Genomic DNA, 24,205 nt, shown 5'->3' with positions numbered 1-24,205 from the left:
CATCGTTATGCTATGGTATGCTTCTTTTTTTTTACGGGGTGAAGGGAACATTGTTTTTTTTACCAGGTGTACGGATTAGGGAACATTGCTTTTGCAGGCCACACTGATCGCTTGAAAAAAAAGGCCGTCCCGCTTCTTCTCTCCAAATGCTTGCGAGCCCGCGTTGCTTTGCAAAGGCTCTAGTCATACTAGTGTGTTGGGCTTATCCTTAGGAGCAAGGATGTAAACGCAAACCATTGTGATCTAAAAAGTAATGAAATGCTATGATTGTTTAGTTCGAATCAGCCGAATGAGTTTGCTGCTCTCAACTCCGGTTACGTGGTTTATTAGCTTTTTCATGGTTATATCTAAGGATGAAAACGGTCGTAAACGATCAAAATGGAATTACATTATAGAAAACAAACGCAGTCGGTTCGGGATATTTCTACATTTTAGCAATTAAAAAGTAAAAAAGTGGTTGTGAAACCAACTAAAACTGACAAAATTTTATGTTTGAGAAAAGTCACAAACGATATCGTAACATAGAAAACGACATCATAATATAGAAAATGAAAGCAGTCAATTCGAAATATTTCTCAACCACTTTCATCGTTAGTTATATCTCTCCTAGCCTCTCCAACTTTTTGTGAGTAGAAGCCATGGCGGACAACCCAAAAGGAGAGAGAGGGACACATGGCGAGGACCCTATTGAGGGTCTGTATCGGCGTGAAAGTTCAAGAGCAAGAACGGTTCAAGCTCTTCTTCATTCTCTACACATCTACATACTCCATGCTTGCGACACCAATGATGAATGCCTCCTAGACAATCCCCAAATTAGCAATTCACCTAGCAACTTGTCATTTGGCTTGGACCAAGAGGCCACAACCGTAAGTGCGACAAATACAATAAGGTACCAGATAACATAGGGTGGGGAGCAACATTAATATTGAATATGAAGGTATCCAATTATGTGTGATCAATTGTACACCAACCTGACCAAAGGCAAAGCAAGGGAATGTATTTATGGCGCGAATCAATTATGACCAAAAGGCCCAAACCAAACGACACCTAAGTCCTGAAAAGTGCTCCCGTGACTCCACCTAGAGAAGAAATCTAAAAGTCTTCTAAAGGAGACCTTTGGAGGTTATACAAGAGTTTAAAAGGCCAATGAGTAGATGACCCTCTAAATGGAGGACCATATGGTAGGACGAGGGATAAAAAGATGGAGCACCTTACCAATGAAGCTTATCTCATTGAGTGTTACGTGGAGACTAGCTAGGCGAGGGTGCATTGTTCTTGAGATTGTACGGGGTCTACTAAGGTAGTGGAGATGATGACAGTGCCACATCTGCTAAAGCAAAAGTGTATGGAATGGTCCATCCTTGGCATCAAAATGTACCATCAGCTGTTAGGAGACTATAAAGTCATTATTCTTGGCATCAAAATGTATCTATTGTATACTTCATATACTGTGAGACTATGAAGTTATTATGTGAATCATGATGTATTTTTTTGAGTGTTTGTGCTTTTTGTGTGAATTGTGATGTACATGAGACCTTGTTTTATACAACTTGTGAGGACTTTGATGATATCGTGAGCGGTTACTCAAGTAATGTTTGTCATATACTCATGTTCATAAGTTGATGTCTCATATAAGCGTTATTACGTGAGCTATGAGCCATTAAAGTAGTTAATTATTTGCTAGTTTCTCATCGCCTATTATTTAGATGGAATTATGTTTGTTAATGTGATCATAATGATATTTTATTTCATGAGTATAAAATCCTAACTAGCAATTTCATGAATGCATATAGGGGTTGATGTATTGGTTATTTCTATCAATAGTTATTTGTTCTATCAATAATTTACACGAACCATATTACTTATAGGGATCACAATAGTTTATACCTACCTACCCATACTATACCAATCAAGATTTTTTTTACTCATGAAGAAACCCAAATCTATGTGTGGGTATAATTTTGTGTTTGTACCCATATCCATGCTAGTAGCAGATACCACAGATTACGCATGCGTTAAACTATGACATATGAGCAAATAATGGAATAACACATAAGTAACACACGTAACAGAAAAAAATATATATGACACTAGATGTACTAGTTGGACCACGTTTTGAGACATATACGGTTGGGGAGTGGCTTTGAATTATAGTTGCATATCATGGACGGAAGCAGTACATATATATATGGGGCTTGATTAGTAAAATTGCCAAAGATTTGGCAAGCCAAATGTAAGAAGTTGGTAAATTTTAGTAGCCAACCAAGCTAAAATCATAGCTTGTCCAATCCTTGGCATGGAAATTTTTGGTAACGAACCAATTAAGTCTATGTATTTTAGGTTCACATAGTGTAAAACCATAATTCGTAACTAAGAAATGGGCTAAGGACTTTTGCCCATTAACATACATATGGGTAACAAAACTAGCATAATCCATGCATTAATAATAGAGTAAAAATCCATCAGAATTTGGATCACAAGAACTAGGGAGTTTCTTATAAGTACTCCCTCTAGAAAAAAATCATTATTTTAGAAATGAATCTAGATAAACACTTGTCTAGATTCATTCATAGAACAAGTCTTTTTTTTGTACAGATGGAGCAGGGGCTAATTATAAAATTAATACAGAGCACTGTACTAGCCACTGAAGCTTCTTACGAGTAGATGTGACTATTAACGCTCAGCCGTAGGGTTTTGTTTTCAGAGAGAAGTATTAGAGGAGTTTTTAGCATTTTTATGTTCTCAGCCGTGGTTTTCTTAATCCGGCAACGTAAGGACCGCGTGATCAGATCTGACGGTAGAGGAGTACAAGTTCTAGACCAAGTAGACGCCGCAGAAGAATCTAGAATACAGCACGCAGGGCACAAGGAGAAGAAGAGGGGAAGAAATATTCTTCCCGTCGAAAACCAGAGAGAGAGGGAAAGGGACAAAAGGCGAGAGATAGGCCGGCGTCATCGTCGTCTGATCTGCTGCGGAGCGCGAAGAGGAGAAAGAGGGAGATCGCCGGAGTTGCAGAGATGTTCCTGGTGGACTGGTTCTACGGGGTGCTGGCGTCGCTTGGGCTGTGGCAGAAGGAGGCGAAGATCCTCTTCCTCGGCCTCGACAACGCCGGCAAGACCACCCTCCTCCACATGCTCAAGGACGAGGTCCTCTTTCTCTACCTCCGACGTTCGCCCCCTTTTTCCTTGCGAATTTCAGTCTTCTTATGTGCTTTCGACTTAAACGGGGATTCCTGATCTGGTTCGATTCGGTTCATCGCAGCGGCTCGTGCAGCACCAGCCGACGCAGTACCCGACGTCAGAAGAGCTGAGCATCGGCAGGATCAAGTTCAAGGCCTTCGACCTCGGGGGCCACCAGATCGCCCGCCGCGTCTGGAAGGACTACTACGCCAAGGTTGCCTTCTTCTTCCTTCTGCTGCTCGCTTCTTTGCCTATTAATTGTTAGAGGGCGTCGCGGCACAGTTCTTGTGTGATTTGGTGTTGGAATTTGGGTTTGGACGGAGACAGTAGGATTTTAGTGGTACATGGTATCTCTGGTTAAACGACATCTGAATTTCTTTGCTTATTATTGTTAAGAGTGCTTCCATGTACTGTTTTTGTGTGGATTGGTGTTGGAATTTTGGTTGAGACAGAGGCAATAGGGTTTTAGATATAAGTAGTACCTGGGGCTAGGCATGCTACATGCCTACATCTGAATAACCAAATAGGTAAGGTGCTGTAGTACAAGCAGAAAATATATTTGTAGAAGGTCACAGCATACCCAGAGCTACGATCCTGTGAAGATAACCTCCTCAAGGACCCAAGGATGACTGACCCACTGGGTCTTGATTTTGGCCACCTGATCATGATGTGATTCCTAAAGATATTAGAACATCCCTGTTAGGCTGTTATTTGCTCTGACATTGATATTAGCTGCGCATTTACAACGACCCACTATAATTTTATTGGGGCTACCTAGTGGCCCCATTGATTGTTCACCATCAAACATTCAGTGAGGTTTGTAGGATATGATCTCTGTATACGATAAGATTACACACTGCACCTGTCAAGTGTTACTAGTTAGTATTTCCTAGCAAGGGTGTTGCCTAACCAGAGTAGAACAAACTTTTGGACTTTATGCCTAGTGCTTTCAATTTTTTATGCTAGTCTTTATTTCGACAGAACACAGCTTTCAACAAAAACATGGGAAATTTGTCCATGAATCATTGTGCTTAGAGAGCATTATAAATGTGCAACTCATGCTTCACGGTTGACCAAATTAGTGAATTACTAGTAGTAAGACTATGAGGTGCCTGTTTACAACTATTGTGCACTTTTCCTCCTATCTTCGCTGGCAAGCATCAAATTCTTGTCCGCACCCTGCTCTGGCTGGTCGCTGGAGCAGTGGAGACTTGCCATGGCTGAAGATAGGTAGGTAAAGTTCTGGTGCTAAACCAATTTTTGTGGTAATTCAGTAACGTGGGAAGTCTGACTGCTATGAGTGTAAAGTTCTCCAGATACACTTGTGCTGTTTTTTTTTCTTATCTTAAGATGAAAGCCTACAAGGCTACAAAAAGAATGCTCAAATTTTGTTGTCTGTACTGTTTTTGAATGAGACTTGCTGAAAACACCTGAGTTCACCTGCCTGTTTTTCATATATTAAACACCATTTGTCCTGGAGTGGTTGGAGCACGGCAGATGTTCTTTGTCTTTTATGTTCTTCATTATTTTTGTGGAAAATATTATCATGTATCAAATGTGTTTGAAGAGATTTCCAAATGTATAGCTCATGCTTCACACTTGACCAAGTTACCACTAATATGACTGAGATATCAACTTACAACTATTTGGCAAGTTTGCTCCTCCATCTTTGCCAGCATGCATCAAACCTCTGGTCAGCATCTTGCTAGATTTGTGACTTTGTCCTGAGTCTGACTGGCAGAAGATGGGAAGGTAAAACCACCCACTAGTGGTGAACTGGTTAATGCCAAAGTTTTTGTGGTAATTTGGCAATGTGGGAAGTATGAGCTCTATATGTGCAATTTCCTCCAGACACTGATTCTTGGTTTACTTTGTCTGAAAGGAATTTTAGGATTTTAAGAGCAGCATTACTGTGTGTTCGATTTTGGATTGAATCATTGACGTGAGTTCAGTTCCAGAGCTTTAGTGCTGCATTTGCTCATTCGCCCCAAAGGAATGATAAAATTGTGAGTTTCTCATTTGCTGGGCAGGTGGAAGTGTGGAGATTCACATGCTTGACACCCATGCCCAGTCCTGTGTGTGGAATATTTTATCAGCTGGGTAGGTCATGGGTCAACTGATCTTTGGAGTTCACTTTTACCTCTTACACTTAAATTTTGACCACTCCAACGTGTTCCATTCAATTTATGTGAGCAGTTCAATTTCCGTATATACACTTGGGCAGCTCTTCCATGTATCACTGTGTTTGGAGAGCTTTCCAAACATATGACTCTGGTTTCCTCCTTGACCAAATTACCATTAATAATACTGAGGAGTGTGCCTGCATATAGTTATTAGGAGTTTTACACCACGTGTGATAGTTGATATAAAGGTTAATATCACAGTTTTTGTGGTAATTTGGCAGTGTGGGAAGTCTGAGTGCTATAGGTGCAAAGCTCTTCAGATACACTGGTTCTTGGTCAATTTTTGCTAAAAGAAACAATGAAAATCCTACTTGATGGCTTGGTGATTTGTACTGTTCTTGGATGAGACTTTCTGAAAACACCTGAGTTTGCCTGAGGTTCTTGAATTTAGAAACACCGGCTGACCTAGGAACGTTGGAAGAAGATAGATGTCCTCTCCAATGTATTTAGCAAAGCACAGCCAATAAAAATGTTGCCAGTTTTTGATATGTACTATTCGTGTATTCCAGTTGACCAAAAGAGCACCAAAGAGGCTTGTGAGGTGTGCCTGTTTATTGCTATTGGATAATTTTGGCCTTCCACCTATGCTGGGGAGAATCAGAACTAAGGGCACCTTGCTCTTTCATGGCACCCTTCTACTAGGCTTCCTCTGCTTCTTCATTCATCTGTCAAGCCTGGCTGGCTCACCCCCAAAGTGTCAACCTTGGGAGGAACAGACTCCACCTTGGGAGTGGTGGCCAGTGCCCTTGGGTAGAGGCTCTGCAGCCCGTTACCTGTGCAGAGGGGATGTAGTTGTGTTGGAGACTGACTGTGCCCGAGAAAGTAAAGGTAGAGTTCTGCTATCGGTAAACTGGTTATGGTCACATTTTTTTTGTGTTATGGTGGCAGTGTGGGAAGTCTTTGAGTGCTCAGAGTGCTAAGATCTCACACACTGATTGGTGGTCAATTTGCTTTGGAAAACTAGAGGGCTTTAGAGGAATCTTTGACTTGGCGCTTTGTACTGTTCTTGGAAGAAACTTGCTGAAGTACCTGAGTTCACTTGTGGTGGGTTTTGCAGCAAAACAAAACAAAACAAAACAAAACAAAACAAAACAAAAAATCCTAGAATGGTAGGAACAACAGACATGATCTAGTTTGGTAACTTTTCTATAATCAAGAAAGGTGTACATTATGTTGTTGATAAATTGTATTTCGCTATTTGGCTACAAGGGAAGTGAATGCATGGAGGGAACATGTAAGTTCGTCTGGAAATGGTTCAAGACTTGAATTTGTATACTCATTATACATGTAAACTGTATCAAATCTTCCCCAACGTCATTAACAGCTATGGGTGTCTTCCGCAAGCTAACTGATTACCATGCCTTGCATCTTGCTTTCCACCCCACTGCATTTCCTTAAATGCTGCTGCTGCATGTTGTCAAACATAAGTTGTTTGAGCCTTCTGTTTATCTTTTTGGGATGCCCATGTTTGAGCCACATGGATTCAGTTTTTTGTGCTGCGAATGGTCAGGAAAAAAAAAGGTCTGTTTTGCACTAGGCATGTAATATTTGTGCCCTAAATTCAACTACTACTTGATGAATTCTATGGTCCACAGTTTTAACATTTAACTTTAAATTTGTAATTGAGCTTGATGAGTTGAGTCCTATGTCCCACAGTTTTATCAATTTACTGTGAGTTGTAATTGAACCTGATGAGTTCTATGCTTACACAGTTTTAATGTGCATATGGTTTGATTGGCTGTTTCTAAATTTTTGCCTGTCAATAGGTTGATGCTGTTGTGTACTTGGTGGATGCTGTTGACAAGGAACGGTTTGCCGAGTCAAAGAAAGAGCTTGATGCGCTTCTAGCAGATGACTCCCTTGCAAACGTTCCTTTCCTCATACTGGGCAACAAGATTGACATCCCATACGCGGCTTCAGAGGAGGAACTGCGGTACTACCTTGGCCTGAGCAACTTCACAACGGGGAAGGGCAACGTGAACTTGGCTGATTCCAATGTTCGCCCCCTGGAGATCTTCATGTGCAGTGTGGTGCGCAAGATGGGCTATGGTGAAGGCTTCAAATGGATGTCTCAGTACATCAAGTGAGGCACTGTCGTCCTCTTTTGTCCATGGCGCTGCTCAGGTTCGCAGGTGGTTGAAAATCAAGTGGAACTGGTCGTAACTATGGAGAACATGGCAGCTGCATGAAAAGGTTTATGGTAGCTAGTGACAGGCAAAGCTTGTAAGTTGGTGTTAATTAATCCTAGATATTGTGATGGGGTCTGCTTTCTCTTCTGATTGTTTCTGGGTGGTCTAAACGGTTCAAAAAAAATGCGGTTGCTTCGAGGCAGCTAGAAGTATTTAATCTTATGTAATCACGTTACATGAAGCAGTGCATTGTTCATGGCAGCTTTGGGTGGGTTTTTTCTCGGTGATGGTGACCTTGCGGTTTCTAAAATTATTCTTGTAGGCTGTGGTAATGTCAAATTGTGTATCTGCAGATTCCAAACCTTGCATTTGCTGTGACTGGGGTAGTACGTATAAATGACACTAAAACATGGTCCCTGGTGAAGGTTGCATCACTCTTATGTTGCGTTCTCGTTGAAATGAAGCAGCGTACGTCAGTCTGGACGCTGCCATCATGTCACAGGTAAGAGCACTTTTGGCACAGGAAAACAAGAAATGGATGTATCATGTCAACAAGAACAGGTAAGAGCACTTTTGGCACAGGAAAACAAGAAATGGATGGAAACGGGATATATCAATAAAATGACGTGGCATTGGTTTTTTGGGCTGGAGCTCCTATCCGAAACTTTCCCTGCGTCGGAGACCCGGGAGAGAGCGACTCTTGCGGCCGTCGAACGGCCAGTGCAGCCTCCCAGCTCGTCGTACGCATCCGTTCCGAGCGAAAACGGTCACGAGTCACGGCTCCGTTTCGGGTTTGAACTTTGAACCCTCGCAGGGTACGAATCCCGTGCGGGTTTGGCTCGCTGACCGGTACCTGGCTCACCTCCGGCGTCGCCTACCGCGCGCGTCGCTCTCGTGGCCGCGCCGCGCGGCCGGTGGACCGGTAGGACCATAGCGGGCCGAGAGGCCGGCCCGAGACGACGAGCGCCACACAAAACCGAGCAGCCACGTCACACGTTTGGATGGGATCGGCTCGGCACGAGCACGAGCAGACCGCGCGGGGCACAACGCGGACCCGTGCCTCGCGCGCCCGCCTGCATTGCCAGCGGGGCAAGCCAGGAAAAGGATAACGCGGCAGGCACGGCCTCGGACTAGACAGAAGTTGCTGATGACTACTGGATTACTCTGAGGTCGGAACGAAAGAATTCGCGTTTCTATTTTTCCTTGTTCATCTTACTCTTACATGCGACGCAGCTGCGCTTGGCGCCTTTGCTTTGCAGACGTGTGTGTGTGTGTGTGTATTTTTGGTACAAAAGAATCGTGTGTGTCGGCGGCGTACGAACGAACACAACGGACGGACGGACGTGTCGAACCGAACCGACGTGAGCCTATCTATCACTCACCTGAATCTAATCACGGCCAGGAGCGCGCCGAGAGCGAGCAGCTCCGCGGGCAGCAGCACCACCACCAGCAGGTGCGCGCGCCTGGCCGCCTCGCTAACGGCGTCCACGAGGCCCCCGCCCCCGCCCCCGCGCCGCCCCGAGGAGCCCGAGCCCGACGACGACGACGACGACACGCCGTGGACGCCGAACGGCCACCACAGGAGCAGGCGCCACCGCCCGCGCTGCTCCCGCTCGGCCTCCTCCCGCGCGCGCCGGGCCTCCTTGCGGACCACGCCGCGCACGGACCGGAGGTACGAGTTCACGTCGTGGTCGCGGTACACGGAGCCCCGGGGACCGTACGCGGCGCCGTCCTTGAGGATCTCCAGCGGGTGCGGCGAGTTGAAGAAGGCCGACAGCGCGGACCGGACCTGCTGCGACAGGGAGCCGTCCCCGGACGCCCACGCCGACGCCGACGCCCCGCCGAAGCCGGCCAGGTGGTAGATGCCGCTGTCCGGCGGGAGCAGGTGGTGGTGCGGGGACAGCCGCTCGTCCGGCTGCAGGATCAGCACCTCCCCCATCGGCGCGTACAGGAGTTTCTGCATTCATGCAATTGCAATGGATTGGACTCATGATGGACATTGCTGAAAGAATGGCTCGACCTCCAGGCCACGAAGACCTACCTGGTTTGTGAGGCACGGGTGGCTGCGGAAATTCCCGTTGGCAAGCTTCAGGATGTTGGCGACATGGTCAGGGTAGTGGCAGGAGAACACCCGGGGCACGATGTCCCGGTGCATCGTGATGGACTGCACGTGGCTCCGCGGCAACCCGAGCCGGCGGAGCAGGTGGTCGCCGCCGCACATGATGCACGGCGCGCCGAACGTTATCACGGGCAGCAGCGACGACGCGGGCGCCTCCCCTCGCATCAGCAGCATCAGGTTCACGAGCAGAGCCAGGCTCCCGCCGAGGGAGTGCCCGGTGAACCGCAGCCGTGCGGATTTGCCACAGCTCTTCAAGTGGGCTTTCACGTAGGGTAGCATCTGGTGATATATCCCCTTGGCAGCTTCGTATATGCCCCTATGAACGAGCACATCCAGTTCCTGCAGCGCCGCATAAAAAATGGACAGAGGTTATACATAAACATCAGCTTGCTCGTATATGCTACCAACTTCTGAAACTGAAATTTTAAGCAACAGCTAGCTAGCTAGTAGTATCATCAAACCTCAAATTTGACAGGTTCAAATAAAAGGTTGGCCTGCCAAGAAGCAATTGATTCTGAGCCCTGCAGGTCACAAAAGCAAACAACCACAATGGCACAGAATTGGATTAAGAAGCACGAAGAACAGAAACTATATATTGGAACCACCATGAAAATTTGGGCATATATAAGCAATACCTGAACCACAAAGTATCTTGTGCTGTTTTGATCATCATCACAGACAAACCACTCGCAAGGGCAAGACCTTGAAGAATTCAGATCATCTGCAACGGCTTGGCGTTCCTCTTCCTTGGCAGCAACCATGGAGGTTACCGAGTTTGTTGTGGCCACAAATGAGGCTTCGTCCAAGCTCAATCCGTCACTGCTCTCGCCACTCACGAATGCCATGATTGTTGGATCATCCTTGGCATCATTACCGGGACCAAATGGCATGATGCCCATGGCCCGGGAATGCAAATAAGAGGCGGCGGAAGACACTACATGGTATGCACCAAAGGGGTTTATCCCTAGGCCACTTCTTTCCCCCTTGCTCGCTGGCACCGCACTGTCGACAGCTTCAGGTGCTTGGTCCCCAGATTCATCTTTCTCAGTGCTATGCTCCTGCTGCTGATCAGGGCTAGTTCCGGCCTTGTCTTGCATTGACGATGTCACAAACCGCAAATCGTATCTCCGAAGACATTTTGGCTGAGATGGGAGGCATGAAAGCAAAGGATTCCGAAGTTAGGCAGTGGAAAAGGATACTTGCAACCGTAATTCAGGTACATTAGATCAGTATAAGAAACTCTGGTTCAGAAATAACGATATATCCATTAGCCGGGAAACAGTCCAAGCTAGGCGCTTAACCAATTGGCAAAGACAAGCAGAACTCAAGGATGGACTTGGACTAATCCAATAGTAGCTATTGCAAAATCGCACTGGAAAAGAAAATTAGACAGTACAATCCAAAATAGAGCAAACTTAGCTTGAACATTCCTAGAAAATACCACCACCCGGCACCTGCATTGACGCTGAAAATAAATATACGGCATGAACAAGAGCACGGCACCTGGCTGGCACAATCAAATGCTCATGAGCATTTACCGAAAACAATTTAGGCCAAATTCAGCGAGGACGAACTGCAATTGACGCGTGAGAGAGAAAGAGTAGCATTACTGTACTAGCCATGATGATGGTGATGGTACCTGAATTCTGGGGATCATGTAGGCGATGTTGCAGAGGTAGGACATCATGGAGTACTCCTTAGCCTCCCGGAGCGACGCCTTCCGCAGCAGCCGCGAGAACGACGCGCGGTCGAACACCTCGCCGTCGTCGTACCCCACGGCGCAGCCTCCGTCGTTTTCCCCGCCGCCGCAGGAGGCACACTCCTCGACGCAACCTGCGGCAGCCGCAGCCGCAGCCACCGCCTCCGTCTCCTCCGGTTCCTGGCCGCCGCCGCCGCCGGTGGCCTCCGCGTCCGCGGCTTCCACCCACCTCGGTTGCACCCGCAGCATCTGCAGCACCCAGTTGCCGCCCTGCCTCCGCTCGTCCCCCTCCTCCGCCTTCCGCTCCTCCTCATCGGGCGGAGGACTCCTCGGCTCCGCGCCGCGAACGGAGGCGCCGGCCGGTGGCGGTCTATCTCCCACGCCACGCGGCCAAACGCGCAGAGGCTGGTGCAGAGACTGCCGCTGGCGCTGCGCCGACATCGCCGCCGCTGGTGGCGGCACCGAGGCCGGCGCCACCGGAGGCTGCGGCGGCGGCGCGGCGGTGCGCACGAACCTCAGCACGTCCATGGCGCCGGGCAGCGGCAGCGGCGGCGGCGGCGGCCCCTGGGCAGGCGCCTTCCGAAACGTGTCTTCCTCTCTCGTGCGCACGAGGGCGGTTAAGCCGCGCGGATTGAGATGCGGCTGGACGTCTGGTTAATAATAGCGCGGTTTATGTTTAGGGATCCCTGCCGGCTGGTGGCCTGGTCTGTGTGGCTCGCCGGCCGGCTGGTTAATCTTCTTCTTTCTAGTTCTTGCTCACCTGAGTAGAGCTTGGCTTCTGCTCGACGATGCTGAGTGGCTGCCGTGATGATTGTAAAAAGGACAGGCGGTAGGGAAGGCCGGAAGGGGAGATAGAGGACGGGTAGTGGAGGAGAGGTCCTCCTATATACCTGGAGACGTGGCGAAGGGGGAAGGACGGCAGGACCGCACCGCAGGAGGCTGGAGGTAGGCGATGACTGGATCGTTTGTGGGAGGTGAGAGAGCGGTGAAGAAAAAAAAAATCTTTTGGTTGCTTGTTGCAAAGGATCTTTTTGACATTTGGATATTTCGTATTTGTCCGCTTGTTTGTGGTGCTTTTGGCTGCGGATTGTGGCGCTGATTTGCTGTGTTCTTCACCTGCGACTTGCGAGGTTGTGTGTATGTATACACAACCAGCGGTCAAACTGTACAGGAGATATATACAGAACATATAATCGCAAAGCCACCTTGGATTTAACATGTTTTCTTTTTTGAATCGGGATTTAACATGTTTTGTGCAAGAAAAAAAATTGGAGGAGTGAACATTACAAGGTCTGATTACGTGCAGCCATGCAGGACATCTCCTCCGTCTGTATAATGCCGTGACGCGCAGTTAAGCTACAGTAGCGCTGCCTTCCAAGGCAAACGCTAACCACTGGCTGTCAACCGCATCAAAAAGGCGGACGCACGGTTGGCTTAAACCAGCGCGGCCAGGCCACGCCAGTGTGTATGTGAGGCGAGGTGACACGGCAAGTCGGCAGCGACGTCGGCGCATGTCCGTTTCCAGGAGCCAAGCCGCAGAAGATCCCGCCGTTGCTTTCGTGGCGTGGACGCGTCATCCAGCAGGGACGTGCGGATGGCGGCACGTCAGCTGATAAGACCGCTTGCGCGGACGTATACGTGCCTGCGCGCTCGCGCGCCATGCAGCTGGGCTTACTTCCACTGGAAGCATCGGCGACGGGTGGGCTGGATTTGGGCCGTGATGTTATTTAGGCTCGACAATAAAAGGAAAAAATCTACGTCCCTCAACTTTCGCGAAAGTCTGATTTTCATCCTTGAACACTAAAACCGGACAAAATACATCCCTCAACTTTTAAACCGTGCACATTACATCCTTGATCTGGTTTTGAAAGCGGTTTTATCTTTTTCTTTTTATTTAATTTAGCTGATTTTTTTTGAAAAATCACAGTAAATCACATAAAAATTATAAAATAGAAAACTCAATTTTGTTGGACTTCAGATCAGTAGATCTACACATTGAATATATAATATAGTATGTTCTAGTACAAATTTTTTTGATGTATCTTTAGATCTATGTTTTTCTGTAATTAATTAGACTAATTATAGCTACATTTTCTATGGTCTAATTGTGATGAAATTTATGCGGCGAGCTAATTATTCTATGTTTGAGTTATAGTAAAAATTTTATACTCATTGAATCATGTATTACTTAGTTATAGATTTATTTAGGTTTATGCTTGTTAAATTATAATAAATCTATAACTAAGTTATACATGATCTAATGAGTAAGATTTTTTACCATAGTTTAAACATATAATAATTAGTCTAACATAAAAAATTCACCACAATTGGACCATACAAACTATAGCTATTATTCTAATTAATTATAGAAAAAACAGTTCTAAAGCTACAATAAAAATTTTGTACTAAAGCATACTATATTATATGTTCACTATGTAGATCTACTTATCTGGAGTCCAACAAAATCAGATTGACTATTTTATGAATTTTATGTGGTTTACTATAATTTTACAAATATTTAGCCAAAATAAATAAAAATGAAAAAGACAAAACTGCCTTCAAAACCACTCATAACCATGTCAGGGACGTAATATGCATGGTTTCAAAAATTGAGGGATGTATTTTACCCAGTTTTGAAGTTCAGGGATGAAAAATAGACTTTTGCGAAAGTTGAGGGACGTAAAGTGAACTTCTTCCACAATAAAACACGGTGGGCGGCTAGAGGAGGCCCATTAGTCTTGGAGATTCGGCCCATTCGTATAGGGCTTGGGTTTCTTCGTTCTGTTTTCGGGGACGTCGTATCGTATCTTCCGAGCTGTGATGGCTGCCGATGCCCATCGATCCACCGTGTGTTTGTTTTGAAGTCTGTCTAGTCCACACCCATGTGTTTTATCAACTTCCAGCACACGGGTGTTTTCAAAGAAAAAAACACATGAATCCAATCAAGCAAAAACCCATGTGTTTTTTCCTAGTTACCACACGGTTTTTTAGCTGCCGAGTAATACCTGAATTCAAACAGAGAATTAAATTTATGTGTTTTTTCTTTAACTAGCACACAGATTCTATGGTAGTTGTACTCTATTGCACTTGTAATCTGTTGATGTTGTAAACTGTGTGCATGGGTGGAAAGAGGTAAAAATTTTCAAAAAAGCGAACATATACATCACAAATATACATGCGGACATCAAACGATAACTACAAAACTACATAACAAAGTACAATGACAAAAATGATGTCTCGGCACAAAGGACAAGTAACTGCTAGCTACTAACCAACCCTACCATATAGACCATAGTACAAATTTAAAGATATATTGGCACAAATCACAATTAACAGATTTCAAGTTGCATTAACATAAATCACAAGAGATATTTTTTTTCTATGCAAGGACAAGGATAAAAAATAGAAGTGCATTGACACAAAGCACAATTAACAAATTTCAAGATGTGTTAGCACAAATCAAAAGCAAAAGGCTTTGTACAGCTAAGCAAAGATTATGATGCAGTATTCTGGACCACACAAGAAAAAGCATTTTTTTACAAGGGACATTTTTTTACTAAAGAAGGAAAAATTAGAATTTTTTTCTTCATCCTAAAATAATCATAGAGAGGGGAAAGGACCAACACAATCACAAAATACAAGGGACAATATGTTTTCTAAGGATGGACAATTTACAAATTTTGTTTGTTCATCCTAACACAATCACAAAAAGAGGGGGGGGAGCAGCACAATTACAAATGATAAGGGACAATTTTTTTCTAAGGATGGACAATTTACAATTTTTTTTCTTCATCCTAACACAATCATAGAGAGGGGGAGGATCAATTGCACATTATGAGAACAACAATTGCAGTTCCCAACAGCTGCAATTCACAATGTTAGAGCATCTCCAAGGGCTTTGCAAACAAACTTTGCATTGCCCTATTTGCAAAAAAGAGTAGAAAATACCCCTCCAATGGTTTTGCAAATAAGATTTGCAATTTGGTTAACTTTGCAAATAGAGGTTGAGGCTTTGCATATATGCAAACCTTCCCACCACTTTGCATCCACAATTTCGGCCTTCCACGTCGGACTCCGTCACCCCGCCCCTCCCCCCCACCCCGCGCGATTTCTCTACGTCCGTCCGCCCGCCCTCCAGCTGCCGCGCGTGCCCGCCGTCCCTCCAGTTGTCGTGCGCGCCCGCCCTCCCAACCGCGCGCGTCCACGGACGACGACGTACGCGGCCACGTCTGGACGACGTACGCGGCCACGTCTGAACGACGTACGCGGCCACGGCGCGGGAACGGAGGTGGACCTTCCCTCGCGGGGACCTTCCCTCGGAGGAGGACGGAGGTGGACGGAGCCGAACTGACGCGAACGACGACGGCGACGAACGACGAACACGCCCTGGGCTGGGCGGCGACCGGCGCGAAGACCTGGGCTGGGCGGCAACTGGCGGTGACCTGGCCTGGGCGGCGACTGGCACGCACGACATACATCAAAATGGCACGAAGGAAAAAAACACGCGGGCGCGATCGGTGAAAAAAATTTCGGGGGTGGGGTTCACACTTTGGGTTTGCCAAGTCTAAATGCAAAGTCCCTTGGAGTTGGACTATTTTTAGACTTTGCAAATGAGTTTGAGACTTTGCAAACAACACTAAATGCAAAATTCATTTGCAAAGTCCCTTGGAGATGCTCTTAGTGATTGCAATTATGTAACTTTGTTTGCTTTTCATGAATAGCAGATATTAATAGTAACAAAGCACTTTAAAATTCAGTAGTATATTCTGGATGCATCTTATTTCTATAGTACTACACCAAAACTACTAGAAAGTAGCTTGAGCATATTTTCCAAGCTCTAACATTTTGTGAACTCAACTATGAGTATTCTATATTTGAGAAAATTATATATCACACGAACCAACCATCACCTGAAATGTTTTGGCTGCTATTTGTGAACAATACTCTTCTGGTTTGTGACTTTAACTACACCGAAGACCAATGTTATTGCAAAAACCAATCATGTTATAGCTTTGGGAAAGAAGAATTTTGTTGATGATGCTAATAGTTTGCCTGTGTAGGATAGGTTGCCAAGTATATGAGGAACCAGCCCCACTAGTTCATTTCTACTAAGGTCTCTAAGAAACAATTTCGAACAAAAGAACTCACTATGGGCTAGTAAAGATAAAGAGACCAATAAGCATTGATTCAAGTGTCTCTTTTTGTACTCAAAAGACAGCAAGAGACTACATGAGGCTAATCACTTCTGAAATTTTATCAGTTGGTCTATTTCCTTGAAGTGACCTGTAAAACAACAATGCAAGGATCAAATTGAAGGACTGCACGGCACATATACATGAGGACATAAGTCTGCTGACGTATAGAAGACTTTACTATAACCACTAACATACCCAAAGTATAGGTGGGTGCAAAAGTGACCATATCTTGGATATGGAGAAGGGATGACTCCATACAAAAAGTTTCCGGACAAAACCATCCACACTATTGCTAGTAGGCTGACTGTGCAGAGGCTACAAACGTTGTTGCACCTGCAAAGAAAGACATAAAAGTGAAATTTGCATATCTCACATTACCAGGTGCCAAAATGTTTACACATTTGGGAACATACAATTTTCAGAAGCATAAAGAAGCTAAAAAGAACCTTCACATGAGCCTCAACTTGTAGCCATATTTGGATCACACCCTAGTTCCTCAACCTAGTACCTGCAGACCTCCAAATGGCCCTGGCGTGCTGCTCGATCACCATTTCCTATGCCAAGGATTCATAGTAGGTCTAGGTGGCAACTAAAATTAATGATAAAAATAGATCACAACAATGTATAGAAATCAACATTGCATACTGATTTACAATAATAAGAGTATGCAAGTATCAGAAACCAAGATTATTTCAACACAACAAGAGTATAGATTCAAGCAAAATGCTAAAACTGCATATTGATTCTTTATAATGCTCCAACTTTATCCTTTTTTCCTATTTATTTGTGCATATTGATTTATTTCTATGAAAAGACAAGGAAAAAACTAAGTTGTTGAAAGCCCTAGTTTGGTTTTGGATAATTGATGAAACCCTAGTACTAACCTCTATACTAAGTGTGTGTAGACTTAATGAGGTTGGTACATGCCAAGTGATGGAGCAAGTGATGATCATGGTGATGATGGTGATGACCACAAGATGATCAAGTGCTCAACTTGGAAAAGAAGAAAGAGAAAAACAAAACCCTATGGAGATCAAGGCAAAGGTATTGCTTAGGGTTTTGGTTTTGGTGATCAAGACACCATAGAGGGTGTGATCACATTTAGGATAGATAGCCGTACTATAAAGAGGGGAATTCTTTGGCTAAGCGGTTATCAAATGCCACTAGGTGTCATTGTTCATGTGCATGCATTTAGAACCTAGTGAGCTAACTTAACTCCTTCGAAGAAAAATGATTGTGAAAATGCTAACACACGTGCACATGTCGGTTTACACGTTGTGGTGTTGGCACACTTTGAGAAGGAGGTGGAGTTTGAAGGGTAGAGAGAGGATGGGTTCCTCGGGATTCGGCGCATTTTGAGAAAATGAAGTGCATATTTTCTATTGCGCCGGTGGGAAATTTGGAGAAGTCGCGGGAGTGTTTCTCGTTGAGGAACACTCACCGGACGCTGGCTCAGAGGCACCGGACGCTGTGTCTGAGCGTCCGGTGTGCAGGCTGCCTGACTCGGTTAGGGTTAGGCACCGGACGATAGGCACCGGACGCAGCTTGGAGCGTCCGGTGGTGTGCGTCCGGTGTGAGGAGGTTTTGCAAACCTCTCTGCGCATGAGTCCGGTGAGCACCGGACGCTCAGGGTGCGTCCGGTGGCTTGCGTCCGGTGACCCTGCGAGTTTGCGGAGCTCTCTGCGCACGCGTCCGGTGCCAACCTGCCCAGCGTCCGGTGCTCTGCAGGTTACCGTTAGACTCTGACACGCGGCTGACGTTGGAGCACCGGACGCTGGTGTTGAGCGTCCGGTGCCCCTTTAAGAGCGTCCTGTGACCCCGAGTTTTGACCCAGTGAGAGAGCCAACGGCTCTATTTGTTTGAGGGGCTATAAATAGTTGTTGGCCGGCTTAGGGCTCACACTCTTGGTATTCTAACATACTTGACATCCTTGTGAGCCTAAGCAAACACCTCCCACTCATCTCCTTCATAGATTAAACATCTTTGTGAGATTGGGAGTGATTCCAAGTGCATTTGCTTGAGTGATTGCATCTAGTGGCACTTGGAGATCGTTCTAGTTGCGGTTTTCTTGTTACTCTTGGTGGTTGCCGCCACCTAGACGGCTTGGAGCAGCGGAGGAGGATTGGCACGAGTTGGTGATTGTTCGTGGCCATCTCCCGGTGATTGTGAGGGGTCTTGTACCTTCCCCGGCGGAGAGCCGAAAGGTAACTCTAGTGGATTGCTTGTGTCATTGAGTTACCTCACTTGTGGGTAGGTTCTTGTGGTGTCCTAGTGAGGACGAGGTTCGTGCTACACCTCTTAGCCACCGAACCACCAAGTGTTGGTCGACACAACGGGGACGTAGCGTGCCGGCAAGCACGTGAACCTCGGGAGAAAAATTGTGTGTCTCCATTGTGATTGTTCATTGGATTTCTCCTGGTGATTGGACTTCATATTATTGATTGGTTCATCCCCTCTACGCGGCGGTATAAAGTTCAAACCATATCTTTTACATTCCCGCAAACTAGAGTAGCTTACTTACTTGTATAGAAACTTTAAGTAGCTTTCTAGTGTAAGTAGTGACTTAGCTCTTGTGTGCCTAGTGATTATATCAACTAGAATTGTTGGATAGGTGGCTTGCAAACACCCCATTAGAGCTAGAGCAAAAAGCTTCGCTTTGTTATTTACTAACCTCTTGCTCTAGTGAGGTTGTAGATTTTTTTAATAGGCTATTCAACCCCCCCCCCTCTAGCCATATTAGGACCTTTCAGTTGTTGTCACCAGAAATCATAAGTAACAAAGATGTGGTATATGGTAGCACAAATCAGAATAAACAAAGGACAAGGTGTGCTAGCACAAATCACAAGAGATATTTTTTCTATGGAAGGACAAGGACAAAAAATTAGTGTGGGCCAAATCACTAAACAAAGGACAAGGTGTGTTAGCACAAATCACAAGTGACCATTTCTTCTATCAAAAACAAGGACAAAAACTTGTTGTGGGCAAGCAAAAAACACAATAAACAGATGAAAAGGTGTGCTAGCACAATCATAAGAAATATTTTTTTATGAAAGGACAAGAACAAAAATTTGATGTGCATTGACATAAATCGCAATAAACATACTTAAAATACTAAGCACAAAGAACTAAGCATGATTATCATGCTAAGCACAAGAAAACAAACAGATGATGGCAATTCTCACATGTTCCAAGCACAAGAGGACCGAAAACTAAGTTTGCCTCTTAAAATACAAACCAGGAATGAGTTGTACTGTATAACCAAGTTCCTAGCAAATCTACATTATCCTTTTTTCCTATGCCTATGCCCTATAGGTTGATACGTGTTTTCTACTTGTAGTAGGGAGTTTTTTAAGGTTTAGAATCAACTGAGTATAGCAAAATGTAACTATAACCATCCATGTATACACTTTCTACAATGGCTATGCATATATAGTGAGATTCTCAGTGGTCAGATTTCACACATAAAAGTGTAAGGATAAGAAAGATGACAACTAGCAATATAACAAGGGTGACACTGAAGTGTAACCTATTTGGTAGGAAAAAAAGGATGGTGATAATTCTGCTATTCCAAGAGTGCAAAATGCAAAAAATATTCTACGAAAACCTGTATTGTAACAAATTAGCTATGCACTACGAAGCCTCTAAATAAGCCGTCGCTAGTTAGTCCTCATTCCTAGCACGCTCAAAATTTGTAAGCATACCACAAATACAATTGAGACAAGCAAGCAAAGCCCCACCTGTTAACTTGTTGTTAATGCAATTATACTATTTATGATCTTCAAAAATTACAAAACACATATATGAAAATTGCACGTGCCGATTAGTGCAAATACTACTTGTTGTTAGTGTAATTATACTTCATATGTATATAAAACAAAATCTAGCTCATGCATGTGGAGCCTGTTGACAGTATAATTAGTTTGTGGTACTGAACGAGTCTAGATAGAGAGGATGCATTAGTGGTAGCAAAAACAAATTAGAAGTCTTTTGTCAAAAAATTACTATGGGGGTACACAAATTTAATGGGAAATAAAGCGAACATGCACAGCACAGGAAAAGCCAGCAAGGATGACTTGTTTATCAGCATTAACAAAATAGAAAGACAAACTGGAACACAACCATAAAAGCAAGACAAATATCAGTCAGTGTACAACCAGCCATTTGTTTGGGAGAAAAAATGGGCCTCACAGACTACCAAAGTGTGCGTGTGAAGAAACCCTTTACTGCTAAACTACAAACACCTTCTCCAACAGGAACAAGTGGTCTCTCCCCATACAATCAACATTTTCTGCACTACTCATGCTCGAACATGACAAAAGTACTCTAGTTGTACAAAGTTAAGGAGCCACAACATGGACCACATGAGCATTGCATCCACAAGACCCACACATCTCATCCAGCCTTGCACAAGAAAAATGGCACAATGCAGGCTGCCCTCCATGTAAAAGGAGAAAAAAAAAGAAAAAAAAAGGGGAAACAAGTATAAAAACAACTAACCTGTATGAAATGCATGTAAGTCTTCACTGGTTCAGCTTCATCAATCTCATCCTCTGACAAATGTGGATCCAAAGAAGCTATGTTTTCTTCAGAGTTCATATTGAAATCATCATCATTATCCCCATCGATACATTCAGCATGAGAACAGAAGTCTTTATCCTTCATGGTTACATAGAAAAACATGAGTTAGCATATAAATAGAGTTTTAGTTAAAGACACATGAGTTCCAGTTAAACAAAGTTTCAGTCGTAAAATAGAGATTCAGCCAATTAACTGGAGCAACTGAATGAATGATAGATTTTAGGTTGCAGACATATACAAAGTAACAAAATTCAGTGTGACTGTCAGCACAAATGCATAATATCTCAAGACCTTTCAGGTGCCTGACACAAAAGTCTATTTTCTAGAATTTCTTGTTTCCTCTTGAACTAATAAAGTTGCCCATAAAAAATCTAGCAAACATATACGAAGAACAGGAAGTAGCACTTGATTTTATACTAAGGTGGCATAAACGGCAAGCATTATTTGCTCTGTATTTAGTTAATAAAACAGATACAACACCATAGAGAATTCAAGTTAAATGATAGCAGAAAATTTATACAGGTGCAATAGCAGTAGCACCATCTCATTTGAGAAGGATTCAGACAGTGGAAAAGCTGCACCAAATATAGAAAATTGGCCAGGCCTCTCCTAATTCCCTTTTGAGGAAAAGCTGCATAGCACAACTAGAAATTCCACCCTCTCTTATTAGCAGTGTTTATACTATGTACTTTTAGAAATATAAAACTGTTCAATAATTTTCTTATTCCACCATGCCACCTCAACACTCTTGCGCAGATGAGGCCACAGACCAAGACTAAACAAATCTAACTATCTCAGTCATATAGGTCTGCAAAATGAACCCTGTCAGCTAATCGAAACAGAGAATCCGATTTTAGAGATACCAACAAGGATGTCCGTTCTTGGATTCAACTAGTTTCCCAAAAAGTAGTCTGCTACTGCTGCTGCATCTCATTAGGTTGGAGTTACAGAAGAGGAGAAGAGTTCAAATCAATCAGTAATTGGTGGATGCAGCTAACAAATAGCAGGTTCCTATTCTATGTTAACCACAATTGTTGTTTCAGATCCTAGATAAGTATATAATCCTACGACTACTGCTATCAATGTACTCACAAATCACAGGAAGAGGACTGGTGAGAAACATATAATGCAGATAGACACTTGACTCTGATATATTATACTTTACTTTGAATCAAGAAAGAGATTTCCTGGCACTTGCTGAATTGAACAAATACAGGAAACCAGTACGGAGGAGAAAGTAACAAACACACAGGCATACACAAACAAGCCCTCTACTTTGTTCATGCCATTAGAATATCACTGACCTCACCAACTAGGCAAGAGTACGAACAAGTGAAGCAACCACAAGCAGTCTATTAGATCAAATAAACTGAAGGGAACATAAGCCAACACAGTAAATGAAAATAAAAATCAGGGGACCAAAATTGATACAAAAATTCCCCAATCCCATCCCCAACCCTAAGCAGCTCAAGTTCGCAGCATTCCACTCCACGAGAATGAACCTCAAATCAGTTAAACCTAGCTGCTCCAAAGACAAATTGCAGTGGCCGTCGGCGTTCAGGATACTAAGACATTCGTGGCCGCTGCAGCATTAGGCATAGCGTAAGAAGCAACATGAAGCCGAGCGCGGGGGCGGAGGCAGAGGAAACAACACAGGGCTGGTGGTGTAATGTGGGAGGTGGAGGCAGAGGCGAGCCGACTGCAACACCTCACCGCGAAGGTCGCCGTCGCTAGTGGCAAAGCTGACATGGGATGACAACTCGACGAACGCGCAGAAGAGATGGCATCCATGGCCCCCGCAGGAGTCACTAACGCGGACGAGGGTGCTGCGGCATCGGCGGCGGCACTGGTCCTCCCATCTCCTACCCCATCGAACCCCATCGCCTGCTTACATTACAAAGTCCCTCACCCAAATCTCCATCCCTTTGACCTCAACAAAGTACAGAACCACAAAAATTGGGGAGCGTGAAACAAGAATCCATTAGTACACACCTTCGGCAGCACTCTATATCGAGAAGTGCGAGTTCGCCGGACCAAAACGCCGCCGCGCCGACGAAATCGCCTTGGGTGTGTCGCGGAGCAAAGCGTCGAGGGGGGGAAGACGAAGAGAAAATGGAATGCTCAGAAAACGGAGAGGTGTGATTCTCAATTTTTGAACAGTACTGAAAAAGTGGGCCCTCCAAATCAGACAAAGAAACGGCGGTGGCAAAGACACGCACGATGCCCATCCGACGAACAGCAAAAGCGTGTGCCAACATAACTAAAAACACATGGGTGTGAGATAGCATTTCTGTTGTTTTGAGGTTGCTGTATATGCATGATTGGTCCATGAAACAACCAGAGATGACCACTAGCTAATTCGGGTGGAAAAAAAAAACACACCACTGGACGACCTTGGCGATCGAGATTATTGTCGTAGTTAGCCCAGCGGACGGTGAATCGTTTCGTGTGCGCCACTGACTGACTGACTGACTGATGACTATTAGGCCTTGTTTAGTTCGCAAAATTTTTTTGGTTTTGGGTACTGTAGCATTTTGTTTTTATTCGACAAACATTGTCCAATCACGGAGTAACTAGGCTCAAAAGATTCATCTCACAAATTACAGCTAAACTGTACAGTTAGTTTTTATTTTCATCTATATTTAATACTCTATGCATGCGACCAAAGATTCGATGTGACGGGGAATCTTGAAAATTTTTGCGAACTAAACCAGGCCTGAGTAGTAGGCAGTAGCTGCTACTGTACTTCCTTCAGTCCGTGTTCGAGTACTACACCCGTGGATGCATGCATCATGGTTCCCGGCTGTCCCTTTCTAGTCTCTACCCCGCCGAGAAAACGAACGTGTAGAGGCAGTCATGGCTCTCCCCGCATCAGGGTAGGTTGGGTTCCTCTCGAGCCACCTCCCACCACCGTGACCAGATGAGATGACCCTCACCTCAGCCCAGGATCTAAGGTATCCACTAGTTGAAATAAAACACCACGCTTGCACAAATCAATCAGCACAGGACTCAACGAAGCAACACGTTTCGTTGTCACGGAAGAACAAACAGAAGAAGAAGAAGAAAAAAAAGGAAGATTAAAAAACAGATGATCCAATTGTGTCAAGGAACGAGAGCTTTATA

The 24,205-nt window shown here is 44.6% G+C and overlaps 2 protein-coding genes and 1 long non-coding RNA gene across 4 annotated transcripts; 1 reads left to right on the top strand and 2 right to left on the bottom strand.

Annotated features, from left to right (window-relative positions):
* On the top strand, window positions 2,791-7,761 carry LOC8085805 (GTP-binding protein SAR1A). Its single transcript, XM_002457534.2, has 3 exons — window positions 2,791-3,146; window positions 3,262-3,393; window positions 7,129-7,761. Exons 1-3 carry the CDS (start codon window positions 3,018-3,020, stop codon window positions 7,447-7,449), a joined length of 582 nt encoding a protein of 193 aa, XP_002457579.1. The 5' UTR covers window positions 2,791-3,017; the 3' UTR covers window positions 7,450-7,761.
* LOC8072412 lies at window positions 8,657-12,334 on the bottom strand. The gene is made up of 5 exons (XM_002455339.2): window positions 11,250-12,334; window positions 10,246-10,752; window positions 10,072-10,131; window positions 9,533-9,949; window positions 8,657-9,448 (listed from the first exon to the last, which is right to left on the bottom strand). Exons 1-5 carry the CDS (start codon window positions 11,835-11,837, stop codon window positions 8,870-8,872), a joined length of 2,151 nt encoding a protein of 716 aa, XP_002455384.2. The 5' UTR covers window positions 11,838-12,334; the 3' UTR covers window positions 8,657-8,869.
* LOC110433454 lies at window positions 16,216-23,284 on the bottom strand. 2 transcript variants are annotated; one of them, XR_002450880.1, is made up of 5 exons: window positions 23,075-23,284; window positions 21,002-21,160; window positions 16,918-17,093; window positions 16,700-16,837; window positions 16,216-16,592 (listed from the first exon to the last, which is right to left on the bottom strand). It is a non-coding gene; the product is annotated as an uncharacterized LOC110433454 (long non-coding RNA). The 2 variants fall into 2 exon arrangements; XR_002450879.1 differs by having other exon boundaries at window positions 16,951-17,093; window positions 23,075-23,262.

The sequence above is a fragment of the Sorghum bicolor genome, chromosome 3 (genome assembly GCF_000003195.3).
Source record: "Sorghum bicolor cultivar BTx623 chromosome 3, Sorghum_bicolor_NCBIv3, whole genome shotgun sequence".
In the NCBI taxonomy this organism is placed as follows: Eukaryota; Viridiplantae; Streptophyta; class Magnoliopsida; order Poales; family Poaceae; genus Sorghum; species Sorghum bicolor.
The sequence above is the reverse complement of the archived record's forward strand: the minus strand, read 5'-3'. Positions and strand labels throughout refer to the sequence as shown.

What these genes read in the sequence shown, in the direction of transcription:
- LOC8085805 (XM_002457534.2), top strand. Translation starts at nt 3,018, where the DNA reads ATGTTCCTGGTGGACTGGTTCTACGGGGTGCTGGCGTCGCTTGGGCTG. An exon ending in TCCACATGCTCAAGGACGAG is followed by an intron (nt 3,147 to 3,261) that starts GTCCTCTTTCTC and finishes GGTTCATCGCAG; the next exon opens with CGGCTCGTGCAGCACCAGCC. An exon ending in GGAAGGACTACTACGCCAAG is followed by an intron (nt 3,394 to 7,128) that starts GTTGCCTTCTTC and finishes GCCTGTCAATAG; the next exon opens with GTTGATGCTGTTGTGTACTT.
- LOC8072412 (XM_002455339.2), bottom strand. Translation starts at nt 11,837, where the DNA reads ATGGACGTGCTGAGGTTCGTGCGCACCGCCGCGCCGCCGCCGCAGCCT. An exon ending in CAAGATACTTTGTGGTTCAG is followed by an intron (nt 10,132 to 10,245) that starts GTATTGCTTATA and finishes TGTGACCTGCAG; the next exon opens with GGCTCAGAATCAATTGCTTC. An exon ending in TTGAACCTGTCAAATTTGAG is followed by an intron (nt 9,950 to 10,071) that starts GTTTGATGATAC and finishes GCGGCGCTGCAG; the next exon opens with GAACTGGATGTGCTCGTTCA.